This window comes from Lepidochelys kempii, chromosome 23, assembly GCF_965140265.1.
Source record: "Lepidochelys kempii isolate rLepKem1 chromosome 23, rLepKem1.hap2, whole genome shotgun sequence".
Lineage (NCBI taxonomy): Eukaryota > Metazoa > Chordata > Testudines > Cheloniidae > Lepidochelys > Lepidochelys kempii.
The window spans coordinates 1,792,881-1,818,864 of record NC_133278.1 but is presented as its reverse complement, the minus strand read 5'-3'; the positions used below and the strand labels follow the sequence as shown (position 1 = coordinate 1,818,864).

At 50.7% G+C, this 25,984-nt stretch overlaps 1 protein-coding gene across 1 annotated transcript; it reads right to left on the bottom strand.

The window, feature by feature from the left end:
• Window positions 1-1,083: 1,083 nt before the first annotated feature.
• On the bottom strand, window positions 1,084-25,713 carry HNRNPUL1 (heterogeneous nuclear ribonucleoprotein U like 1). The gene is made up of 15 exons (XM_073321884.1): window positions 25,433-25,713; window positions 23,422-23,556; window positions 22,269-22,578; window positions 20,307-20,380; window positions 19,352-19,491; window positions 16,417-16,516; window positions 15,803-15,915; window positions 14,100-14,366; window positions 12,928-13,050; window positions 12,171-12,299; window positions 5,716-5,884; window positions 4,630-4,959; window positions 3,795-3,997; window positions 3,440-3,604; window positions 1,084-2,004 (listed from the first exon to the last, which is right to left on the bottom strand). Exons 1-15 carry the CDS (start codon window positions 25,698-25,700, stop codon window positions 1,888-1,890), a joined length of 2,643 nt encoding a protein of 880 aa, XP_073177985.1. The 5' UTR covers window positions 25,701-25,713; the 3' UTR covers window positions 1,084-1,887.
• Window positions 25,714-25,984: the final 271 nt, after the last annotated feature.

Genomic DNA, 25,984 nt, shown 5'->3' with positions numbered 1-25,984 from the left:
CTGGAGATGCAGGTTTTATTCCCCTTAAAGGTTACACAAGCTACCTCTGAGCTCTTACACCATGCTGTTCTTTCCCTGTCAGTAGCTCTCTCTGTGCTTTACCAGGGAGGTAAGTGTCAAAATGCCCCACCATTCTGAGACAGCGAGGGCAGAGTGCAGTGTAAGAGGGGCAGGGGAGATTTTCACATCCCAGGCATCGTATTCAGATCAGGCTTGTGCATCCATCGCATCATACTACGCTGGTTGGAATGATCCCAGGGGCTCAGTTCCAGCTGTGCACAAGGAACCTTCCCAGAATACTTTGTCCTCCACACTTTATAAACTTAACTCATTTAGCAAGTGTGGGGCTTGACGCAGCTTGGTCTGCCTCCCTCACCTCCGCCCCGAAGAAGGGAGCTGTTTTAACAGGAGAGCAAGTGAGCTCTAAAGAAGGGAGGGTCACTAATTGCTGCCTATTGGTGTAGGCTTGGAAGGAGTAGAGCCCTGATAAAGGTCAATTTCACCGCACACACACCAACTACCAAAAAGTATTTCCATCAATAAAAATTCATCGCTAGGCAAAGAAACAGAAATGCTGCTTGAGACTGTACTGGTAAGTGATGAAACAAGAAGGGTGGTGGTGAATTGAGCCTCTGGTGTCCAAAAGCCACTAGGTGGCTTTTACTGAAGGATTTTAAAAGGGATGTAAGTCAATTTAAAATTCATGGGCCACATCAACTGGGGATCTGGCCCCATATTTTAAAAATCTAGTTAATTTTCCACTGTTTATGCCACTTAGTTTGCATTTCACTAAGCCTAGGTAATGAAAACAGATGCATCAATTTCACATTAGTTTATAAAAAAGCCAAGGAGATGGAGCTAATCAATTTCTTGCTCTTTGGGAAACACAGCCAGAGAATGTGCCTTCTTGAAAAACAAACTTTCTTCGAAAAAGCTTTTTTCTGAAACTCTCCCTGCATACATCTCTGAGTGACATTAAGGTTTTGTGAAAAGCTGTTTTTAAAAGACACTTTTCATGCATAAATCGGTTTTAAAAAAACCCCAGGGGATTTATGAAAGAGGGAAAAGAAAAACACCAAGACATTAAAGTTCAATATTCACTCTTTCTCCAAATACAAAAAGCTGTTACAATTCAACTCAAAACAAAGCATGTGCAAAGTTACAGAAACTTAGACATTGTATAAAAAGTTACACATTTAAGATGGTTTCTTTTATCTCTCACCCGGGTTGAGCAAAGAAATTGTTATCTTGATGAAATATTAACAGCTGCTGACCCACGGTAAAAAGTTACATAAAATCTAAAAAAAAAAGCATAATTACCATAAAACAGCCATCTCCCCTCCCTCTTTTTATTTTAAAAACGTTTTGCAGAATAGATGAATAAAACACCTCCAGGAAAGACTGACACTGAACTGCAGTAAAGTCTTGAAAGCTTGGAAGTTCTCACTAGCACAATTGTGTAGCGTAGGGGAGAAGGGAGAAGGCTATCAGGGGCCACAGCTGGCCCTTTGCTACTGGAGATTTTAGACAAGGAGAGTCCTGGCCTGGGAGTACAGTACCTAGAACAGGGGAGCTGGTTAAGATCCTACCATTTTCAGAGTCGAAAAATAGAAAGGAGATGGTATTAAACACATGGAAAGAAATAATGCAACTTTCTTAGAGGGTAGGAAGAAGGGAGCATGCCATTGTCTGTCGAGAGTGTACAAGGAAACGCATTCATCGTCAAAACTACAGAGAGAAAACAAGGGGCGGGGATTCCACTTCCCTTGCCTGTTTCCAAAGCTGATCAGGAACCGCTCTGATGGAGCCACGGCGGTTTCCTGAGTGGTTGCAGGCCGCTCCCAGAGAAAGACGCAGGGGTGTGATCTCCTTAGCTCCTGCTGGCCTTCACTGAGCACTGGAGCCTCCCTGGGAGCTGCCCGAATAGCTCCCGTAGTCATAGCTGCCGTAATACGGAGGCCACTGGCTCTGGTTCTGATAGTACTGGTTCCACTGTTGGGCGTACTGGGGGAGATGACAGAGTTAGCCCTGGGCAGTGTGCGGGCGAGGCAGGCAGCCCCCAGCATCACCAGACCCTTTAACACCAGGAATCAGGCCACGCTCGTTCTGGGGATTTACCCATTTCAGACACCCGGGCAAACCCGCAAGACCAGGGTTTTCACGACTCTACCTAGTCAGGGCGTGGCCCAGCCGTCAAGAGACTTGCCACTGGCCTGGGTGACCGTCGGCAACTTCTTACCTCTGCTAGCCATGGGGACAGCCATGCTAGCCAGACTGACTTCCTTCGGCCAGTGCTCTGAGATCTGCTATGTGCTGGGGAAGAGCTGTTCTTATTCTCCTGCTGCGCGCACTACGCAACGTGACTGACTGTCCAGGGGCAGGCGGGTAATGGAGCGTTTTGAAAGGGACTTTCTACATATCTGAGTTGCTGTCTTTATATGGGAGAGGCAAGTTGGAGAAGTGTGCCTGGCACTGGGAGGGGAAGGTTTGATCCTTGGTCCTGGGGGAGTTTGTTCCCCAGGCTGGGGACGCACCAAGAACGCTCTGTGTTCTGCACCGAAGGGCTCACCCTGATGGCAGAGCCCCACACTGTGCCCGAGGAGGGGGCGTCACTGACCGACCTCTTCATCCTGGAGCTTCAGGCTCCGAGATGCCCTGTGCCCAGGAGAGGTGCTGCTGCACATCTGGCACCCGCAGCACCGGACCACTGGCCTTTTGGACTGGTACTCTCCTGGGGCACGCATATGGCTCTAAGCACCTAGCACAATGGGGCCCAGATGGCCCTGGCCTGCAATACTTGATTTCACAGCAATTAACACTGCGTGCAGACTGGCCATACTGCTGGAAGGTGGGATTTGTAGGGGTGCTGCTTAACTCTGCCTAGGAGTGGGGTAAATTCCCTTGAGCCTACAGCGAGCATTGGGCATGGTACAAGTCAAGACGAGGCTTCAGGACTAAGCCCTCTGGGGCAGAGACGCTTGGGTTTGGATTATCTTCTGAAAAGTACCATTACGCACGCTCTCTAAACGACTAGCCAGAGCATCTCGCATGGATCCTCAGGCACCAGGAAGGAGTGTGGGAAGCCAACAGATCAGTATTCAAACGGATTTCTATAATCAGCATCAGAGACTGAATTCAAGCCTAGGACAACTACAGCTGGAAGTCACCTGCCTGATCTCTCCCAGGGACACAGCAAACATTTCACTAACCCTCAACTCCTCCGCTAACAGCAAGGAGGCAAAGGGGAGTTCTGCGACTGGCCCAAGCTCACAGCAAATCAGCCAGAGCCAGGGTGAAGCATGGAAACTTCCTTCCCCCAGTCCTATGCATGGGCCCCTCCTCCATCCATACAAGCATCAATTCATCCTGCGGTCAGATACACCCTTAGCCTACCCTCCGGCCAGGTGACCGCTTGCCCGAGAGCCTGTCTCCCGCCTACCTGTTGGTATTGGTTGTAGTTCTGCTGATTGTACGTCTGTGCTGTTGGCGGTGGAGGCTGGGTGTAGCTTTGGCTATAACCACTGTAGCTTCCATAGCTGTAGTTGGGAGTGTACCCTCCTCCTTGGGTGTAGCTTGCCTGGGTGTAGGGCTGGGGGTAACTTGGCTGTAAATGAAAGGGACAGGACTGTTACTGTGCTGCATGGTTCACTGACAACCATTCCCAGGTGCTCTCCATGCGGCCCAACAGCCGCACCCTGCAGGGAACGGGTCAACGGCGGAGCTGCCCTGGGGTGAACAGCCATGAAACATTCCCCCCAGGGTGGGGTCAGACAGATCTTGATGGGTTCTCTGACCTGCTGCTGTTGACTGTAGCTGCTGGGGGTGCTGCTGGTGGTGGGGGGCGTGCTGCTGGGAGGCTTGTAGCTACTTTGGTTGCGAGCGGGGCTGTAGCTGCTCTGTGGCTGGGTGTTCCGGCTGTAGCTGCCCCGGGGGCTGGAGTTGTTGTCTCTGGTGCCGCTTGTCCAGCGATTCTGGGTGTAGCTGCCCCGGTTGAAGCCTAGCAGAGAAAGCAGGGGCTGTCACCAGGCATCACCCCTACACCCAAGAGGAACAAATCTCATTGATAAACCCTTGTGGCTGTTTATGCGACTGGGCCCAGCACCTGAAAACCACTCTGCATGGCAGCTCTTCAAAGACAATGCAGCCCACTCTCCCCGAGAAGTGAGGATTAGCCCCCCTCGCACCTACTGGCTTTGATAAAACCCCTGCCATTGGGCTGGGGGGCTGCACAGACACCCACGGAGACTGCCCCCCCTGCATTGTACTGGGGGTTGCAAAGATCCTGACAGAGCCTGCCTCCCCCTCCACGGGGCCAGGGGCTGCACAGACAGACATTCCCTGCGCCAAAGAGTTCACAGTCTCACTAGACAAGGGGTGGGTGGAAGGATCAGCACCCCTCACTGCAGAGATGGGGCGTGAGCCCCGCAGGCACCTGGGAGACCCCACCCTCCGAGCGCAGCCTGGGGGTGCGTAGGAACTCTGCGGCAGGGGTGGGAACCAAACTCAGCTCTCCAGCCCTGCGCTGATAGCCCAGGACCAGCCTCAGACCGCAGCATCGGCCCAGCTCCGTGCTCAGACCCCTCCCGCCAACAGCTCGGACCCTGGGCTCTGAAACAGCTGAGACTCTACCTCCTCCTCCTCCTCCGCCACTTCCTCCGCTGCCCCCTCCCCCGCTGCCCCGGAAGCTGCCTCCGCTGCCCCCTCGGTTCTGGAAGCCGCCGCGACTGCCTCCCTGCGGGCCGCCCCCGCTGCCTCCGCGGCTGTCGAAGCGCTGGAAGCCGCCGCGGCCCCGGAAGCCGCCCCCGCCGCCCCGGCTGTCGAAGCGTTTCTCCGGCGGGGGCCCGGCTTTCTTGCCCTCCTCGTTGTACTGCTTCACCAGCGTCTCCGCCTCCCCCCGCTGCAGCTCGATGTAGATCACCGCATCCAGGAAGTCGCCAGCCTCCGGCAGCGTGAAGTTGGCTGGATGGCGGGCCCGGCGAGAGGGCAAAGGGGAGAAAACAAGAGACGTGAGCAAGCCAGCAGCAGCCTGGCAGAGGGACAAAGGCTGCCGCGCACGGGAGCCCAGCCTTGCACCACAGCGTCGGACCACCACAAAGGAGGCAAGAGATCGGAAGGCAAAAGTGAACAGGAAGGAAAGAGACACCAGAAGCCACAAAAAATGATGTATGCATGATGTCATCCCCTCCCCAGCCAATGGCGGGGGAACGGGGGACCACACACTCCAGTCTCCACTGCATCCAAGTACCAGTCACCTCTCCTGCCCCCTGGTGTCCAGCCGCGAGAAATGCAGCCACAGAGGAACCAGGCGGTCACTTTCATCTGGACAGAATCATGATCTCGCTGTGAAAAAACAGCCAACAATGCAGAGGGAAAGGGTTTCCTGTTGTTGGGGGGGAAGAGGAAAAAAACAACCCTTCAGCCCTGCTCTGATTATTGGTTTCCGGGAGGACAACGTGAAAGATACGTAACATTTTCCCCCCTGGAAAAAAGGCACCGTGGGTTTATAGCATCTCTTGTTAAGGGCAGAGGAGAAGCATAGGGGGAGAACAGATGGAAGACGACCACAGTGAGACGAAAGGAAGGGAGGACAAAAGATCAATCTCAGGGTCAGCATTTGAAACCAAAAATAAATCTCTTTCCAGGTCTTAAACAACACAACAGGGTTTTTGGCCGCGTGTGGTTTGTGGATCGGTTGGTTTGTTTCTAGGATCCTACCTTTCATTTCTAACACTGCATGATCTGGCACATCCTTCCCCTCCTCATCAGTGCGCTTTATTGTTCGATCTTTTAAATCCTCATCCGTGGGACAAATTACAATAGCCTTGCGTTGAAAACCTTCAAAAGGACGCATTTTTCGTCTCTGGGCAGATCCATAAACATTTGTCTAGCAATGGTGACAAAGAAGAGGCAAAAACCGTTCATTATTCGGCGTTCTCTTTTTCAACAGAGCATTGTGGCCTGCAATGGTGAAAGAAGACATGGTGCCCCCGCCCCTGTGTGTTTAGATGGTTGTGAAGAACCCTGGACGGCTAACCTACCTTTTAAAGTGAGGAAGCCGGGGGGGGGGGGGAGGGGAGAGATAGAACTAGAACGCCCATATTTGGTACTTTTTGCAATTCAAATGAGATCTTTCATTGCTTTCTTCCCCCAAGAGAGACTGATGAAGACGAGGGTATGTGTTTGCTTTCTTTACAAATAAGCGAGTGATTAAGTGTGAAGCTGGACAGGCTGAATGCAGACCTGCACACTGAAAGGAATGTTTGTGTGTGACTAATGGGAATTCAGTGTTAATGTTTAGGCACCTGAAAGGCATGGTTGCTAACACAGGATTGAAAGCTGCGTCCGAGATCTAGGTGTGACTTTGACATCAACACATTAAGCAAGTCGCGGCCCTTGTGTGCCTCAGTTTCTCCATCTAAACTGGGGTTAACCCCTGTATCACAAGGCTGGCTAGGAGTATTCAACTGATTTTAAATCTTTTTAGGGATTAAAAATCTTATTTTAGGGCAGGAGGAGCTGGCAAGGCCTCAGCTGGGGGACTGTCCAGTACTTTTGAGCAGCTCTAAGAAAGACGTGGACGATCTGGAGAAAGTCCAGGGGAGAACAAAAATAAGAGGTTTAGAAAATATGACTTAGGAGGAAAGGCTGAAAGAATTGGGCATGTTTTGTCTAAAGAGAAGGCAGGGCTGGGGGGGGCAGAGGGGGTATGGGACATGACAGTCTTCAAACAGGTCACAGGTTGTTATAAAGATGACATCAGCGATCATTCATACTCCATGCCCATCGAGGATGGGACAAGAAGTGTAATTGGCTTAATTTGTAGCAAGGGAGATTCAGGTTAGATATTAGGGAAGACTTTCTAACTCGAAGGATAATTTAGTCCTGGAACAGCTGACCCAGGGAGGTTGTGGAATCCCCATCACTGTCCAACCACTTCTTTAAAACACCTCCAAACATCTGTCAAGGATGGTCTAGGTTTGTTTAATCCTACATCAGCCCAGGAGGGCCGGGGGGAGGAGATGGACCCCTGAGGGCCTTTCCGGCCCAATGTTTCTTTTATTCTAACTTGTAACAGTGCAGATTAGCTGCTAGAGACACCCCTTCCCCCGGCTTATTTTCACCAACTGTATTCTCTGCAATGACTGCCGAGGAGTGGTAAAAATTCATGCTCCTGCAGGCTGGCTGTTTTAAGAATGACTGAGAAAGTGAAGGGGAGAACAGAAGCAGGCGTGATACACAGGAATCAGAGGCTGGTGATGGAGGGAGTTTTGAGCCATCTAAACCAGCACTCACACGGCTAGACTGCACAGCTGCTAGCGTTCTTCCAACTGCATGAGGGTCTCCCAGATGAGCTCAGATGTTACCACTGTCTCGTGTTGCAGTGGGGTAGATTCATCAAATACCGTCTCTTACATATGCTATTTTGAGGAAGGCTCCTAACCGATGCTTCTCTTCACTGGGAGGATGGCCATGACAGCGGGGGTACCACTAGGTATACAGGCATCTTGATTTCAAAGATGGGATCTAATAATAAACAGGGAAACTGAAGCGGCACGTTTTAACTTTATTCCTATTAAAAACTGACATTTAGGTGGACTTCAACCTATGGGTTTGTTAAGGCAAAATCATGTCACTCTCATTGGTTTAATGAGACTATTCCTTACATGTCTGTCACGAAGCACATTTCTCACCACAACATCTTGATTTGCTTTGAGCCTCAGTTTTAGTTCTAATATAAAATGGGATTAACCATCTCCTCCTCGGGGATTTCACACACTACATTCACACTCTGGTTGAGGTATGCAATGGTTTTCAACAGACAGATGCCAGTTGTGGTTTCTGCAATGCAAGTATCTATTCAGCTAAAATTCCTCAGGTGATTAAGATCTTCACGACAGGCCAGTGAAACCCAGATACGTGCGTTGCTGAAACACTGATGCTTCCGTTTCCTTAAGCACCTATTGTACATGCTCAACTGTGGTGATGAGCTGGAAATAAAATTTCACGCAAGCGCCAGTCCCAGACCAGGCCAAACTGTTCCCAAAGCAGGAGAGAATATCCACAGCAGCTACTGCCACAGCAGAGAGACAAGGACACAGAACACTGCTGCAAAAAGGCATTCGCTCACTGCCAGACCAGCATGCGGTCACCAGGCACTCAACAGTAACCACTGCCCAAGCTGAGCATCCAGCAAACCCGTGCACAACCGCTGGTCGCTCCGGCTTCGCTCAGCACGGCCGCCTCCCGCCCTCAGCAGACTAACAGAACTGGGTCCAGCAGCAGCCTAGGCTGCATGTAATAAACAAGGACCAAGTTCTTGGCATCCTTTCAAGGCAGAGTGGCACCTAAAGCTAAGCTCTCACCCCCTGCTGTCAGTTACAGGCAGCTAGGTTACTATTCAGCACGCCAGAGGAGGTTCATTCTAGCAAGAGCTTTGGGCCTACTTGATGGCCCAGCAGAAGGGGCAAAGCCTGCCCCTCGATCGAGGGAGGGGCCACAGGACTGGGGGTCAACAAAGGAGTGAGGTCTGAGGTTCCGAAGGGGACCCTGAGCTGCTCTCCCCAGTCCCCAGGAAACGGGCCGATGCCAACAGCGTGGCAAGCAGCACTTCCCTCGAACACAACACGGGCTGGTACGATACTGAGCCCCGGCTCAGCCTGGAGAACACCGGAAAGGGAGAAGGGGAGTGTTTTTCTTAAGCTACTTTTGCTGCTGCTCAGTGTGAACAGCCGAGAACCCAGATACCCGGCTTCACTTCCTACCTGGGGATTTGCCCCCGCTACCCCACGCTCTGCCGGTTACCTTGCAGGCAGGAAGGTGACAGCTGGGAATGGCCCAAGGCCAGTCACAAGCACACCATTTTTAAGCCAATCACAGAGACCTATATGCCCTTAAATAAGAGCAACGCAGCCAAGAATCTCAGTTCTCTGAGGACACAGCTCTGTCCATTAACTGGTTACCTTTCAGGGCCCAGGGCTTCGGGTCTCACTCATGCTTTTGGACAGGGGTCTCAAACACGCAGCCCACAGTTATTTGCTGCGGCCCGCCAAGCTCCCCTCACCCCACCAAGTTATTTCCTGCGACTGCCAAGCTCCCCTCCCCTGCTGCCTCCCCTCCCCCTCCAGCGCGCCACGTCCCCGCTCCTCTGCTTACCTCCAGGCGCTTCCCACCACCAGTGTTTGGCAGCGCTTAGCGCTTTCCAGGAGGGAGTGGGGAGGAGCGGGGACCCGCGTGCTCAGGGAAGGAGGCAGAGAAGAGGCGGGGATTTGGGGAAGGGGTTGGAATAAGGGCAGGGAGGGGGCGGAGTTTGGGTGGGGAAGGGGCGGAGCCAGGGTAGCTGTGGGGAGGGGTGTCAGTGATGCAGCCCTCGGGCCAATGCACTAGTCCTCAATGTGGCCCTCGTGGTGATTTGAGTTTGAGATCCCTGCTTTTGGAGCAGGGTTTTCCATATGGTCTGGGGATCCTATCTTCCCACAATGCACCAGATCTAGCCAGGGAACTTGGGTTTCAATGATTTGGGCCAGATCCTCACTTGGTGTAAATCAGCGTAGCTCCATCAGCGTCTGTTTTACAGAAGCTGAGGACCTGCCCCTGAATCTTTTACATGGCTACTGCACCGCTCACTGGAATTCCAATGAAATAAACATCAGCAATGCATTCGTCCTCAGAGCGCTAAGGCTCCCTTCCCTTAGCTATACCACTGCCCCCCAGCAGGGGACGCACTACGCCAGCACGGCCCAAAGGAGGGCTAGCTCACACTCAAAGCAAAAACAAGGCTTAGCCTGTTGGCTTGGCCAGCCAGATTTCTGGCAATCTTTTGGCTGGCTGCAGCTTGTACTGTGCTTCCACCGGCTCTCCTAAGTCGGCACACAGTTGGACGTCTCCCCTAACTTCCACAAGAAGCATGATAATTCAACGGGCCACGTTATTTTCTCAGAGCCAGTCTGGAGCCACGGTGCAACGGGGCACGGTCCTAAGCAAGGCAAGGAGCCAACCCATATATACGCAGTGAGGAGCCCACGACACTTTCAGCAAAATATATAATGCCCTTTGGGACTGAAAAGCACAAAATCTCCCAAAACAACATTGTAATTTTGTGGGGGGACCTTTATCAGTTTCAGATCATTGTGGTTGTCGTATATAGCAAACTGATGCAACTCACAGCCATTTAACAAGTATGGAACCTTCAAAAGTTAACAGCCAAGACTTTTCAGCTACTGCTGACATCACGGACGTTTTACAGAGAGAACACATAGTAAATAGAGATCAGGACAGCTTTCCTGAATCCTCGGTCATTAAAGGTTTTAAAAAAATATTAAACTCATCTACATGACAGATACACAGTGTTTGTAAACGCACTTCTGCAAAGGAGTTTGCCTTAAAGCACAGCAGCTTACAAAAACCCACAGCATCCGCGCAACAACGCATAGCAGCGAACTGAAAGATGTTTACATGGACAATCTTTTTGGCTTTCTTCTTCAGATACAAGAAGGTCAGAAACCACCTCTTCAGTTTTACAGTTAAAATAGAACAGTCACTAACACTTCATCTTATTTAAACCTTGCAAAAAGCTACAATTCAAGAAAACCCATAAGAAAACAGAAGGACAAGGCCTGAGAAGCATACGTGAAATGCAGAGTTGCCTAAAAAGAGTAAAAGATCTCAGTCCACATCAGAGTTCACAGACTACATTGCTTTAATCTAAACTCCGTGCTGAGATGCCTAAATGTTTTAGAATCAATAGCAGCTGTGGAAAAATATTTTCTCTCTTCATCAAGAAAGCAGCCAGCTGTATTGGAAACATGCTTAAACCTCTAACATGACATCAACCCCTCGCTGCATTCACCTCTCTATCATGTAAACTGAAATCTCATACTAAAACCAGCAGGAGCTAAATCCAAACCTTCCAGACACCCACACACTCACAACTCTCCAGCCCCAAGAGGGGAAGACACTTCCTCACCCCACATACGATCGAAAGTTTGCTTGGCACCCAGATCTCACTTGCAGGCTCAAGGCAAATTTAATCAATATTGTACAAGGAAAGATTACCAGGATTCAGAATTTTAGACGGATGAAGCAAAGAAAGATCTCATTCGTGCACCTTTTAGGCCAAATTGGGTTTCATTAGTTTTTTAAAATCCTCAGACACTTATTCTACATTTCAGGGTTCAGGTTTCAATATACAGAATTGACCGATAAGTGCGGGTCAGTTACATGTATGCCCTAGTTAACAGGGACAGACTAAACTGAGTGCTGCCATCCAATATGGCTAGCGCCGTCTTAATAAAGTGTCTTAATAAAGGGAAGACGCTAAAGGGAAGACGCTAAATGCTGTCCACATCTCTGAGAAAACCGCACCAGCAGTACGATTAGAGAACAGTGGCGGCCGTAGGAAGACCTGCCTTTAAGCCTTAACCCAAAGCAAGATGGACACAATGAACTTTACGGATTGCTGGGAAAGCTACCAGCTAGGTGATAAAGATCCAGAGCCGCTGGACTCTTCAGAACAGGGTTCTTTTGTGAGTTTTTTCAAAGCCTAAGGGAATGAGATGCTCCATTCCCATTAAAGTTAATGGGCTTGAAAATGCAGCCATGAGGTTTAAGCCTGCATGTGTAACGGGAGGGAAGTCTGGTTTCCTATAACCCTGAGCGATGCCAGCCTGGCTGCTACTCACATGGGCTTACCTGTTCTTCTCAGGACACTGATGCCAACAAAAGACAACAAACTACTCACCGGTGGTACTCACGGATCCCCTGGGCACTCTAGGAAACGTCCAGAGACCAGCACTTACCTTAGCCTATCTTCCTGGACCTGAAAAGCCACTATTTAGTTGCACGGCCACTTACCTGGATACACTTTAAAGAGAACAATTTAGTTCCAAAAGCACTCAATATTTTGAGCTGTGTGTGGTTAAGCTAAGGGGGCGCTTCCTATTACTCACCACGGAATGTTTTAAACCTTATTTCTCTGGTGTGCTCTTTACAGTGGGAGTTTTCCTTCAGTCCCAGACATACAACAGGTGTATACGTATGTGCACCTGGATAACACTTCTGCAGTGCACTGGGTATGCCTGAGTGCGCAGCACCGCCCGTTTACAAGGGCCCGCTCCGACGGGTCACGCACACAGGCGGACGCCAGGGAGGCGGCTGGGCGAAGGACTCTGTACCTGATCCAGGATGTAGTTGCGTTTCTTCCGGGCAGCGATCTGGATCAGGCGGTTCAGGCACTGTGTCGCTTGCTGGATGAGGACGTCCCAGCGGCCCGCATAGTTGCGCTGGCGGCGAAGTCCCATCACCTTGAAGGAAAAAACGGTACAGATTACAGTGCGGGGTCTGCGTGCTGCAGCAGGTTTGGGATCCTCAGCACCTCATGAGGTAGTACTGGGAGTGGGGGCTAGTGGTTACAGAACAGGACTGGAAGTCAGGACTCCTGGGTTCCATTCTCTGCTCTGGGAGGGGAGTGGGGTTTAGTGGTTAGAGCAGGGGACTGTAGTCAGGACTCCGGGGTTCCATCCCCAGCTCCAGGCAGGGAATAGGGTCTAGCAGTTGAAGCAGGGGGCTGGGAGTCAGGATTTCTTGGGATTATTTTCTGAGTTGTGGCAACAACGCCAGAGAAAGCCAATTACCTTCTGTATATCATTTCCCTCATTTACATAATGTGGACAATACCCATTTCACTGTGCAGGGCGTATGAGGTCAATTCACGTGTATGAACCACTTAAAGGGTTTGGAATGAAAGGAGCGAATAATCTGCTCTAAGAAAAGGCTGATTTGGGACCAGGAGTAAGAGAGGTGCAGCGCTCCCCTGTAACGTCTAATACAGGAGCGACTGCTTTCCAACTCAGCGACCCCTCTGATCACTGGAGAAGGAACAACGCGCAGAAGTGGGAGACTTTTAGCTACTGACGAGGGCTCATCTCTTACCCTCATCTTATCCATGATGGCGTTTGTTCCCAGAATGTTGTATTTCTTTGCTGGATTGGCAGCCGCATGTTTTATGGCCCACGTGGTCTTGCCAGCAGCAGGTAACCCCACCATCATGAGGATCTGAAACACACACAGAGCATCAGCTGTTGCAACAACATTGAGCGCTTCGTCCTTTCCACACACTAATTCTAAGACTTCCTCTGACAGACAGACACTCCCTCTTACATGGGGCAAACAGAGGCAGGGGAGTGACTTTACTCAAGGTCATGCAGGGAGCCGAACCAATGACTTTTGATTCCCAGTTTGGCACCATAACCACAAGGCTACACAACTTTACCCTCCTCCTCTTCTCTGTCCATCCAATTATTTAGTGCGTGCCCATCACCATGGTATCTGAGCTCATCCCCATTTCACAGCTAGGAAAACCCACGCACCAAGAGAGCTGGTCTGAGTCTGGATCAGAACCCCATGTGCTCAGATACCTACACCACGCTGGAGAATCGTCATTCCTTCAGCTGACTAGAGCTGCGGTGCCTTTAAAACATGGCAATGTTTACTAAAAACCAATATACCTGCTTCTCTCCCTTCTAGTGATGCCATAGAGTTACTCCTGGACGAGACGTACGCTAGCCTGAGGAACTCTCTGCCACAAGGGGCCACTGAGTCCAAGGGCTTAGCAGAATTGAGAGCAGGAGTGGAGATTTATATGAAGAATGAGAACAGCAATTTAAACCAGACTGGTGGAAGGAATCTAAAGCCCCCTGCTTCACAGCATGAGCCAGCCCCCTGCTAGTGGCAAGTTATTCCATAATGGCAGAGTTTCCTGCCCCAAGTTCTGATCTAGCAGATCCTGGCCACTGGAGGCAGGATATTGGGGGTAATGGACCCCCGCTCAGATCTTTGGTCACAGGAAGTGACGGCAGTAAAAAGCCACCGCATGGTGTCCTCCTTCAAACACCCTCTAATCTTCCCCTCTGCCCGGATGCCTACGAGTCACTCAATGGTTAGGCAGCCGGCGTGCTGTTTGGTGCTGCTTCCATACTGATGGGAACGGTTTCATTGTTAGCCCCAGGCGCCTCTAGCCTTACGCTCTGACTGTAAGCGCCTCACGGCAGGAAGCGCGTGGCTTATATAGCTACACAGCACCGAGCGCAATGCAAAACACCCACCTCACACTCTGCTTTACTCTTTGGTCCTATGGTCCCACGGATGCGCTCGGCCAGCGGAACGTGCTGAATGAAGGTGAAGCCTGGGGGGACGGGGAAGTAGGTGTCATCCCGCTGCCCAAAGTTGAACTCGATAGCACAGTTCTTCACCAGAACGTGGGGGAAGAGCGCCTGGCCGCCCAGAGCTTCCTTCCGTGCCCGATAGGCCACGCCCAGCCACTTTCCGTTCTTCATGAAGGACATTTCCACCTCCTCCCCACACTCAAAGTCCTAGTTACAGGGGAAGAGAGTCCGTGTAAATGCAGGGCCAGGGAGGTGGTAAACAGAGCTAGTTACTGTCTGAACAACACACACTAGCAGCACTACCCAAATGTGTGTTAACGTCACAGTCACCCATCGAGACAGCACCCCCAGCGTCACGGGAAAGACCCTGCCGCTGCTGGTTCCACCAAAGCAGCCCCTTCCCCTGGCTCTGAGCCATTTGCAAGCACAGCTCTGGCAAGGTAATTCTCTGGAGGCCCCGCTCCCAGGTCAGCCAGCACAGAGTGAGCAACCGACAGCTCCAGCGTGGAAGCCCAGTGCCCCTGGGGGAGGTTGTTACCACACCATGGTCTGAGTAACTGCCACAGGTGCTTTCTGACTCTGCCCCGAACTGAACTAGTCGGTGACCGGACACTCAGGAGGGGAGGAAGATGGGCGTGCGGAGATGTGGATTCCCAGTACTACTTTGCAAGGAAGCCTGACCTATAGCAGGGGGCTCTCCCCTATCACCACCTACGCCAACACCCCTGGGGGGCAAAAGCAGCACCAGGCTCAGTGTCATATCTGTCAGTGTCTTGGGGTTTTAAGCTGCTTCTCTTCCCATGGGGCACTTGCAGAGGGGACGGAGGAAGTGGGCTGACTTCAGTGCAAATGACTAGACAGAGCGCAGTCAAACGCACAAAGCAAGCAGCCTGGAAGCGGAACGCGAAGCTCCTCCCTCAGCTGCAGCCTCCGGCGTCACAGGTAAGAGGAGCGGACAAAACACGGCAGACAGAAGCGATGGTTAAAGTTGCGGGTGCCCCTTTGAGCCCACAGAACAAACCAGCACACTGGGTGGTACCAGAAAACGGCACGGCCTTGAGAGGACGGGTTCCTTTTCTAGATGTAACCCACATTGACAGCGTGACTCTAGCTCCCTCTAGCGTCTGGACCATGGGCAGACGTGCAGTAGCAAACTCCTAGAGACCCAGTTCCTTCACTGGTTTTAGCTCCCGAGGGTGTAGATTCAACCCAGCCACAGCCATGGTTACACAGACATGGTCAGGGAGCCACCCCTTAAGAGTGGCAGCGGCTGAATGACCCGGCTATGTCTGGAGCAAACCAAGAGCTGAAGAAAATACCTTTGTGAGCAGTCAGTCAGGTGCTGGCAGAGTACAGCAGAGTACATTATATTTAATAATGCAACTGTAGAGGAGGGAAGGGGGTGGGGTAGCTACAGCTGCTCCAAAAGATTTAAACAGAGACTATGGAAATGAAGTGACTGAATGCACTTTAAAGAGTGGCACCGACAACTCCGCAGCTCCAACAGGTCACCCAGGGCTGCGGCTGGTGGAATGTACGGCCAGGTCAGTTTCCATGCCAGGACGTGCTGCCTATGGGGGAGATGGGGGGGCACTGGCAGCACAAGGGGGCATCCCCTGGAAGCAGCAAAAACAGATACTCACAACAAGGCAAGCGATGACGTCATTCTCCGAGAATGTTTCGCCGTAGTTCTCGAATTTGCAGCTGCTGGATTTCTTCCCGGTGCCTCCATAACCGTAGGAAAAGGGCTCTTCCCCTGAAGAGAGAGTCCAAGGGGCTCGCTTGGTCATGGCCAATTCAAACATAGGGTTGCACATGCCACTTCTTTAACCGAGGGCTAACAGAAAGGCTACAGGCCCTGCTCTGCCCTCTCAGGGTTACTGCCAGCCCTGGCTAGCTGCACATGGCTACAACTTTCCCAGCATCACAGCCCTGTTTCAGAAGAGAGAGAAGAGTCTCTGGGGCTAGGGCATTTTCAGTGGACAGCCCTCTTGATAAAGAGCTGAGCAAGCCACCCCCTAACAGTGGCAGAATGACCTGGCTACGTCTGGAGCAAACCAAGAGCTGAAGAAAATACCCTCATACACAGTTAGTGAGGTGTTGGCAGAGTACACCTCCCACCCCATACAGGGACACGAGCACCTGGGTGCCATGGTGATTAGTGACATCAAAGACTTTACTTACATTTCAGTGCACCACAGAAGTAACATGATGTGTCTATTTGGCATCACACATGAAAAGCTGTGGCAGCTCTTACCTAACTGAGTGCTGCAAGAATCCAGGGACCAGCCAATGCGTACGACGTGAGGATCGGGTTCTGTGGAAGGAAGGTGTTTTACAGAGATTTCTTCATTGATCTGGGGACAGAAAACAAGGTTGAAATGACCTTCACGCCCAGAACAACTGGAGGGTTCACAAAAAACCTTTTACATTTTAAAGTCAATGCCTGGAGTGGTCTATTCAAGAACCAGGGACAGACACTTCAGAGAAATAAATTACCAGCCTAACAATCCTGTCTCATCTAGAGCCACGAAAGCAAAGGGACACGCAGTAAAATGTGGTCCCAAATTCAGGGTCTGTAAAATTCAGTGTTTCCACAAAGGTTTAAAGACTTCTCAGGATAACAACTTTTAAGCTATGGGATCACTGAACCATTGTGCTAGTAACTCTTCTTCTCCACCCGCGGGTTGCGACCCCCAAGGCACTGAATGTTTTATTACAACCCAAACCTCACCCACACCATGACTTTTCAAGTCACTGTGTTCTGGGTCACCCCCTTAAAACACACTAAAACATGGGGCTGGAAGGGACCTCAAGAGGACATCTAGTCCAGCCCCACGCCAGTATAACTAGAATCATGGTCACATACGCTCTTATGGTAAATGTAAGGGGGGCTGTGTGCGAAAACTGACTTAGAATAAAGGGCTGACAAACAAGGTACTAGCACACCAGAGCTGACTAGCAGAACGGAAATGAACGAGAAACTGACAAGGCTATTTGCACAGCCCAAGCTGAGAGAAGCACAAGATGAAATGCTGAACGCTTTTTAACAACCATGGGTTTGTTACATAACATTGGTGAGGCAATCCGAATCCACCGTAGTGACGCAGTAAGTAACATTTTGCAATTGAATAGGACTGTACTTTTAAAAAAGCTTTATAACCCTCTCAGCACTGGGAGATAGGTTCCTATTAGCCTCATCTGTAAGATGAGGAAAGGGACGCACAAACAGGTGAAGCAATACTCAGTGAGATTAGAACCCAGGTGTCCTAGCTCCTTGTACTCATGATCTCTCCCCCAGATTTCTGTTCAGAAGCTTTAACAGACCACAGCTGAGAGGCACCAGCAGCCTGGATTACTGGAATAATTCTCTGTGTTACATGAAGCAGCAGTAAGGAACTGGCTAAAGGCATGACTTGAGTTAAGCCGACGTTTGTAAGTTTCCACTTTACTAATTGGAAATTTTCTGCCCAGCTCCAGACTGTGTGACAAACGGGGGTGTGGGGGGGAGAAGGGAAAGAACAGGAGGACAGGACTGTGCTGTGTGTTACTGCTAAGGCTCATGAAATCAGCTACGGAGGGTGACAGGAAATGAGACCTCCCTGTAGGTAACTGGGCGAGGTGTTTTCCTACTGTTTCAATTCACGAATCCCAATGCAGACGGTCTGACCTGACAGATCGCACACGACAGTCCCGAGTGAGCGTGGGGAGGTACGGGTGCCCTCACAGCTCTTCTGGGGAAGATTCCTGTTTCCTGCTCCAACCAGTTTTAAAGGTTTTTGCTTCCAGCTGTGTGGAGTGGAACTACCCAGTGCCCGGAAGCGAACAGAGAGCTCAGAAGTGGCCTGGTAGCCCGATCAACCAGGGGTCAGACTGGAAAGAGCGCCAAAGCTTTCCCATGTTACAACCACAATCCAAAGGCTGTCCACCTATGACTCAAAACAAGAGTCCAGACTGGACAGCTGGCCATCCCTCCCCATGCACCCATGCTATGATCTGCAGTGCAACAGTCAGCACTGACATTCAATGCATCATCACTAGGCATCAGAATTAACACCAAACCGAAATGAATGAAGACAGTCATCTCTTTAAAGCTAGTTTCAGGCTCTCTGCCCATGCCTGAAGACTGCCCTGCACCGATTTACATTTTAGGCCTGTGAAGTGCTAAGCAACTTACACTTCACACTTTTTTTTGTAACTCTAGAAAAATGAAGCTATAGACTCAAGAGGACAAGATACAGCCACCAGGGAAAGAACCCCAGGTCACCAAGCCATTGCAAGCTGACCCAATTGACGTCTGCCTGAGGGATAAGGCTAGACTGAAGTTACTAGCCCCACAACAGGAGTGGAGGGATTTCAGTCTGACCATATTAAAAAGGAAGCCAATTTTGCTGATTATGCTACTTGTAAGGAAAAAAGAGGGCTTGCTGCTTCAGATGAGAAAAGAGAGGATTTAATGATCACCATCAGTTAATTGGGCACCTCCATGGAAAAAGGAGACGTGGGTTAAAGGATAGACATTCCTCTCTAGCCGGAAGGAGATGAATGAAATCTGCATTGTTACTCTACAGTCCCTATCTCTGCTCAGAGGGAAGCTGCGTTCTATGTCTACTACGTAGGCTGCAATGAAAACAGGCATGAAGTATACACGTGAAGATTACGATTTCATCTTACTCCTTCCCCTTGGTGAAGCTGGATATTCAGACGAGTCTTTAGGAACCTATTTGCTGTTAGTCCTATTCATGGCTAAGCCCTGTTTCCTGCTGGAAATGCTCCCACATCCAGCTCTCTTTCCCCACTGGAAGATCTCTAGCACATGAAATTTGAAAAAAGAAAAGGAGTACTTGTGGCACCTTAGAGACTAACCAATTTATTTGAGCATAAGCTTTCGTGAGCTACAGCTCACTTCATTGGATGCATACTGTGGAAAACACAAAAGATGTTCTTATACATACAAACCATGAAAAAATGGGTGTTTACCACTACAAAAGGTTTTCTCTCCCCCCACCCCACTCTCCTGCTGGTCTGGAAAATACAGAAGATGTTCTTATACATACAAACTCTAAGGTGGCACAAGTACTCCTTTTCTTTTTGCGAATACAGACTAACACGGCTGTTACTCTAAAACATGAAATTTGAAGTTACCATTCATGGTGACTTATACGTTGCTAATGGCAGCATGCTGCTCTTACCTTCATCTCGTAGCAGACTCGCCCTTGCCTCACTCCATAGGTAGCTCGGGCGCCTGACCACAAATAAGCAAAGCCTTCTATGGTCAGCGGGTAGCCGCTGTATCGGTCCCTGGCTACTTTGAAATGCAGGTCGCAATTATCTAGAAGACAAGGAGGTCTGGTTGTTAACTGGAACCATACGGAGGTGATCAGTGCACTGGATTGGTTAAGAACCGCACACCACCTTCTATGGCTACAGCACCTCACACAATGAGGTTTTAGGCCTTACCATAATACAGTAAAAGCCCTATTCTTGGCATTCCCCCACCCTGACATGCTTGTCTCTCTCAGCCACCTGTTACACGTTGTCTTAGCACAAGGAGGAACTTGGGTTATAAACTGTCTCTCCACCTCAGATCCCGTCTGTAAGACAGGGATAACGGAAGGGCCTATCCCTATGTTGCACCCCCTGCCTCACTGGAGTGGTGGGGGGGGATCAACACACTGCAGAAAGCGAGGCGCTCAGGTACTACCGTGATAGGGGCCAGATAAGGACATGAGAGATGATGACATCTCAAGGGTCCGAAAAATAAACAAGGGAACAGGAAAGATCTTTAGTCAGACTTAAAACCTGTGTTCATTAACACTTTTTAATTAAAACAGGAAAGAATTCAGGGAAGTCCTCAGACTACATGATCACAGTTGTCCCTTCTGGCCTTGGACTCTGAATTCCAATATGTAAGCACTAGAGAGAAAGGCAGTTTGTGTTAAAGGTACAATAGCCCTGCCCCTCAGTGATCGAAAGAGAAAGCTGCCAGTATATCTCTGGGACCCCCTAAGAGTCCTCCAGTCGAACCAGAGAAATCTAGTCTTGCTATCCTGGATAATTTTCAAGTTGAGAAGAGGCAGGAAGGAGACCATCATGTAAAGGTATTTGGAGTGCAGGATACCACCATTCTTTGCCCCCCGCACTCACATGTATCAATGGCCACTAGTGTCTCATCAAACTCTTCTTCGTCATCTTCTGCAGGAGGCTGAGGCGATCGGCCCCTAGAGCAAAAACACAAAGGCACAAACGTTACTCATGTCAACCAGCAGGGCAGAGCTTTGGGGACAAAGAGCAGCAAGTAAGGTGGGAAGAAAGCCTGGAGGGATTTAAGAACCGTCAGGCTTTCACTGGGACAGATTATGTATGGATTTGCAACCAGAGACTCCTACTAGAAAAGCAAAGGTGAAGAGGCTCTCCAGGAAGGTTTGACAGTAACCCTTCTCCCCACCACTGAAAGCTTCCAGGATTTCATCAGGGGATGTTACATTAGGCCCTGCATCTGGTAGAGTTATTGACCCTGTACAAACTGCTTGTAACACACCACCAGATCAGACTGGTGAAACTGACACACCATTGTCAATAACCACACAAGGTGTGGGGAACAGAACCAGATTTGTTCTTAAAACAAACATGAACTCTAAGACTAGATGGAAAAAATGTCACAGACAATCACTTTGTTAAATACAAGCAGGCGTGGCAGAACTGGATTTTTATTGTTTATCATTTTGACACATAATATATTTGCTTTTAACTTTATTTAAATGTTCACAGTTGAGGGAAATTCTGGAGGGTTAGACAACAGGAGCAGCTGTCAAAGATTATTTAATAACAGCAGACTCTGAGATGCAAAAAATTAAAGCTTTATAAAGTTATACCTTTATTGTCAAAATATACCAAATAAACAACCTGAAATCAAACAAGTAAGTTCTCAAGCAGCATTTTTCTCACTTTGCCCACCCTGATTATCAATGGACTTTTTTTGCTCATTTGTGTGTTCGATGAAATCAATCTTTGCCAACTTTTACTGATAAAAATCTAATCCTTCCAAACCTAAATGCAAGGGAGAACCTGCCACAAACAGGAAGAACCAAAAGTTCTAACAGGAGATACCACTTTATAATTCTTATTTCAAGTTAGGTGAACACTCACTCACATGCAGCATGTGTTATTTTCCCCCTCTCTAGCACTTCCTTTGAGGATGATCTCCTCCCTAAAGAGCTTTGAGATTTCTGAAAAGTTCCTAAGGGATTTAGGAACACAAGCCCCACTGAAAGGCATGGGGAGCTGGGTGCCTAAGTCTCTGGTACTTTTGAAAGTTCTCCCTGTTAAGCATTAATGAAGTTCCATAACACCCTCATGAAGCTATGCCGGATTCCAGTTTTACGCATGGGAAACAAAGTTAAGTGACTTGCCCTTGGTTATACAGGAAGTCAGTGGAAGGGTCCTCTCTAAACGCCCCATCTCCTGACTCCCAGTTCTGAGATTTAAACATGAGACAATTCTTCCTCTCTGCTACTGCACAAGATTAAAAGCAACATTTAAAAAAAGTCAATTGGAGTGAGGTCCCGGAGCCAGATTACCTTCTGCCATTAACACCCTGCTTAAATGTGGGACATTAGACACCGTGAGACCCACAATCTTTGTGATAACGGCCATGCCAGGTCGCTCACTGTGCCGGAGTATTCATAAGCAATAAAGCCCAAACCCCACTGCAGCAATCCTTAGATCTCATTAGAACACTTTTCATCCCTAGGCCTCAAAGCGCCTTACAGAGGACATCACTATCATTATCCCCATTCTACAAATGAGGAAACTGAGCCACGGGGAGGCATGACTCACCCAAGGACACCCAGACATCCAGTGGCAGAGCTGGGAATAGAACCTAGGTCCCCTGAGTCCAAGTCCTGTGCTCTACCCACTAGGTCAAGCGTGAAAGAAGTGAAAGTGAATGGCTGGCCTTTGGCAAAATCCTCGACAGATCCAACAAGCTATGCTCCCAGCTCTTTCTAAACTCAGCTTCTAGAATCCTCCTTAGCCCCTGGCCCAGGAATTAACATCTTTAACCGCAATAAGCCAGAGACTCATCCAGGTTTCCCTTCACGAGCTCACCTCTTATCTTCCCGGTGTTCGTAATACCCTCGCCCTCGCTGCTCTTCATAAGGTCTCTTGCGGCCCTGTGGCTGCTGCTGCTGCCTGGGCTGAGATGGATCAGGCGTATTGTAGCCAGAGGGGGGTGCATTGTAGCCAGGAGTGGGGGCGTTGTAGCCAGAGCTGGGGGCACCGTAACTAGAGGTGTTGTAGCCAGAGGAGGGTGCATTGTAGCTAGGGGCGTTGTAGCCAGAAGCCGGCATGTTATAGCCAGGAGCCGGCATGTTATAGCCAGGAGCTGGTTCTTCTTGCTTCACTTCTGTCTTCATCTCTGCATTCAAAACAGGGAGAGAGATTAAAATATTCCAGTCACCCATGACAAGACAGGGACTCTTTTGCCTTTACCAAGAGCAGCTCAATGTTAACAACTCCCCCACCACTCCCCAGGCTAGTTTCGCTATGATCATTCATCCCTTTCCCCCCAGTGTGATTAAAAGACATTACAGGGCTCCATTTTTTCCCCTATTCCTAATCGCATGTTCAGGACCAGTCTTTGGCAGCATACTGGTCCCAAATTATTTCTAGCCCTATTAGGCTGCAAAATACTGCAAACTTGGGGGATGGCAGCAAGTAAGCTGGGGGTCAGAGAGATGTCATTTTAAGGGCTGATGTTTTGTGATCTTTTTGGCAGCAATACATTCAGCTGCTGTACCCCGGTGGGAATCAAAATCCCAGCTTCCCCAGGGGATGCAGAAATTGTTTCTAGCCTTGAACAACCACAAAACGCTGGACCATAAATGCACCACTGATCTATAGCTGAGGGATTTGGAGAGCTGTCTAAGAACAGGCTATTTCAAGTCTCAGACGCCAGATCAGTGTAGCTTCCATCCCTTGATGCTGCCTTTTTAGTGCTTGTCAGACTGAAACCAGTTCTTTGGTCACACCACACAATGGGGCAATACAACTGCAAACCTGTATCAAAGCCTTACATAGCATGGGGAATGGAAGGGAGGGGAAGAGGACCAAAGAAAGCTTCTTTCTTCTGGTAGGGACCACCAGCAAAGGAGAGCTCTGGGCACCACAGTGACTTAAGGCAGTAATTACATGCCCATTCGTTAAAATCTTACTTTTCAAGGAGTTTTGCTGATAAGGCCGACTTTAAAATGAATGTTACCTGAGTGTAAGACCGGACGCTCGTGGTCTAGAGATCTCCTCTCGTACTTGGATTCGTTCTCCTGTTTAATATTGCAGTGCTCGAAGGACTGATAACCCTGGGGGTCACTCTGATGAGTATTGTTGTCGACAGCATCTTCAAATAGAAACAGGCATGCATTAAGGCCGGTACTTACAACAGACTGTAACTAGCATATGCAGAGGAAAAGTGAGCTTCAGCACTTTATCAACAGGGAACTGGTCCCTGCAACTTTTGGGACCTATGCACAGAAGACTAACAGGTCTGGCTCCCAGCACTCTCAGAAAGCTATCATGAAGGCAAAGAAGCCAATCACTTGTTCACTGCAAAAAAGTCATGTGTTTCAGTCACAAAACTTTTCCAGTGGAAACAACCCAGTTTGTACTAAAAACAACAAAACCCTGAAATCCCAGAGTAAGGTGAGTCTCCGAACCAACACTTCAGCAAACGACAGACAACACTTCCCACATGTACAGTATTGACTTGTGACCCTCATGACAGCGATGTAAGGAGCAGGACTGATAACTTGCTATTTACTTTCCAAGAGCCACAAAACGTGAAAGTGGCAAGGGAGGGAACACCCGCTTCCAGGGGAAATGCAAATCAGCCAATTTTGGTGATCTGCTCAGAGGCCGTCAAACAAATTCAGCAATGATATAGCAAGAGCATCTCGGTGCAGAACCTAAGCAAATCAGTGTCTTCTAGTGAAATATTGCTTGGTGGCTCATTCCCTTTCACAGCATGATGAGGTATCTTAGCAAGTTACATGGAAATACCACATGCCAGCGACCTGTACAAGATGCACCATTATTAAGGATAAAGGGACATTATCAAGCAAACAAGCTGCCCAGGGACACATGCTTCCCAGCACCAGAGATTTAGGGAGCATTCCTGCACATGATTTGAAGTGTCATATAATAAAATGGTAAGACGACTAGCAAGTCCAGACCCATATATACTCCCAATGCAGAATCCCTGAGGGGCAGTTCAGTTTCTGTCTTTTAAGCTCAGTCTGTATTTTACCCAGACATCTCCACACCTGCACATGCAGCTCCTCCAGCCGTACGTTCGCACCATGTAGGAATATGAGGCCAGCAAAAAAGGAGAACGGACTAGTCACTGTTCTACAGCGCGCACCTGCCAACACCAATTCTACAACCGAAGCAGACCCTGACCACCTGGCGAATGGGGGGGGACGGGGACGCTGGCAGAAGTCTAGAGGAGGTGTCCTCAGGGCGGGCAGGATTCCCATCTGCCAAAATCCATCAACAAGAAAACAAAACGAGGAACTACTCTGGCAAGGAGCTGACCCAGCTGTGGACCAAAACCCATGTGCTGCAACAAATAAGCACCCGCAACTGGCAGAAGGACGCAGTATTTCCTCATGAGGGGCGTGGAGGTCTATCGGGTGTATATCTACGCACGCTTCCTATGCCTCCACCTCAGTACAAGATGGGGGGCGGGGGGGGAGGCGTTAGTCGCCTCAGAGCTGGGACTGGAACCCAGGAGTCCTACTCGTGTCGCCACGGCCCTTGCCCCAACCACTGGCCCCACACGCCGCGGGGCTGGGGTCGCCCATCACACCTGCCCCCCTCACGACAAGGGGAGCCCGGGGAGAACCCGCGGGTCCCCTGCAGCGGCGGTGGAGTTGCCTGGGGCCTCAGACGACGTCTCACCAGGGGCCTCGGGGCGCTGATGGCGACGCCCCCCCGCCCCCCCGGTGTGGTCCCCTGGGGACTTCGGTACCCGGCCGCCCGCACCCGACAGGGCGACGCCAGCGGGGCAGGCCCCGGACTCGGGGCGCCTGTTACCCGCCCTGGCCCCCCGCGGTCCCGCCCGGGAGCGGCGCCCCCCCACAACCGGGCCCGGGGGGGGGGGCGCTGACGCTCGGGCAGCGATGTGGGGGGGGAGGGGCGCGGCGCTCGGGGGGGGCGGGGCCCGCGGGCCGGGCCGGGGGGGCGGCCCCCTCCCCCCGCGGGGCCCCGCCCCTCACAGTGTCCGTCGGGCGCCGGCTCCCCGCCGCCGCCGCCGCCGGGCCCCCGCCGGGCCCCCTCGGCCTCCAGCGCCGCCTGCAGCCGCTCGGCCAGCTCGGCCTTCAGCCCGCGCGTGTCCAGGCCCCGGCGGCCCAGCTCCTCCTTCAGCTCGTTCACCCGCAGCCGCCGCACGTCCATGGCGCCGCCCGGGCCCCGGCCGCGCTCAGACCCCCGCGCTGGGCCGCGGCTGCCCGGCCGTCGGCTCGGCCCGCTCAAAATGGCCGCCATCGCCCGCCTCCCGGCCCCGCGCCGCGCCGCCGTGCCACGGGGGCGCCGATTGGCCGAGCGCCCCGCGCCGGGATGCAAGGCCGCTGCTGATTGGGCCGCTGCCTCCGCGCGCCCCTGGCCGCCCGTCTCCCGCGCCCGCTGAGCTTGTGAGGAGAGCTCCCATTGGCCAGAGGTGGAGAGGGCGGCGTAACGGGCCTTGCCATTGGCGGGAGGCCGCTTCCCTGGTGAGTCAATCAAACCGAGCCCTGAGGGCGTGAAGGATGGGCTTGATGGACAGCTGACGG

Excerpts from the sequence above, each read along its gene's own strand:
- HNRNPUL1 (XM_073321884.1), bottom strand. The coding sequence starts at position 25,700 with ATGGCGGCCATTTTGAGCGGGCCGAGCCGACGGCCGGGCAGCCGCGGC. Across the intron at positions 13,051-14,099 it reads AGAGTAAAGCAGAGTGTGAG|ATCCTCATGATGGTGGGGTT; the intron begins GTGGGTGTTTTG and ends TGTGTGTTTCAG. Across the intron at positions 4,960-5,715 it reads TGCAGTGTTAGAAATGAAAG|CCAACTTCACGCTGCCGGAG; the intron begins GTAGGATCCTAG and ends CCCGCCATCCAG.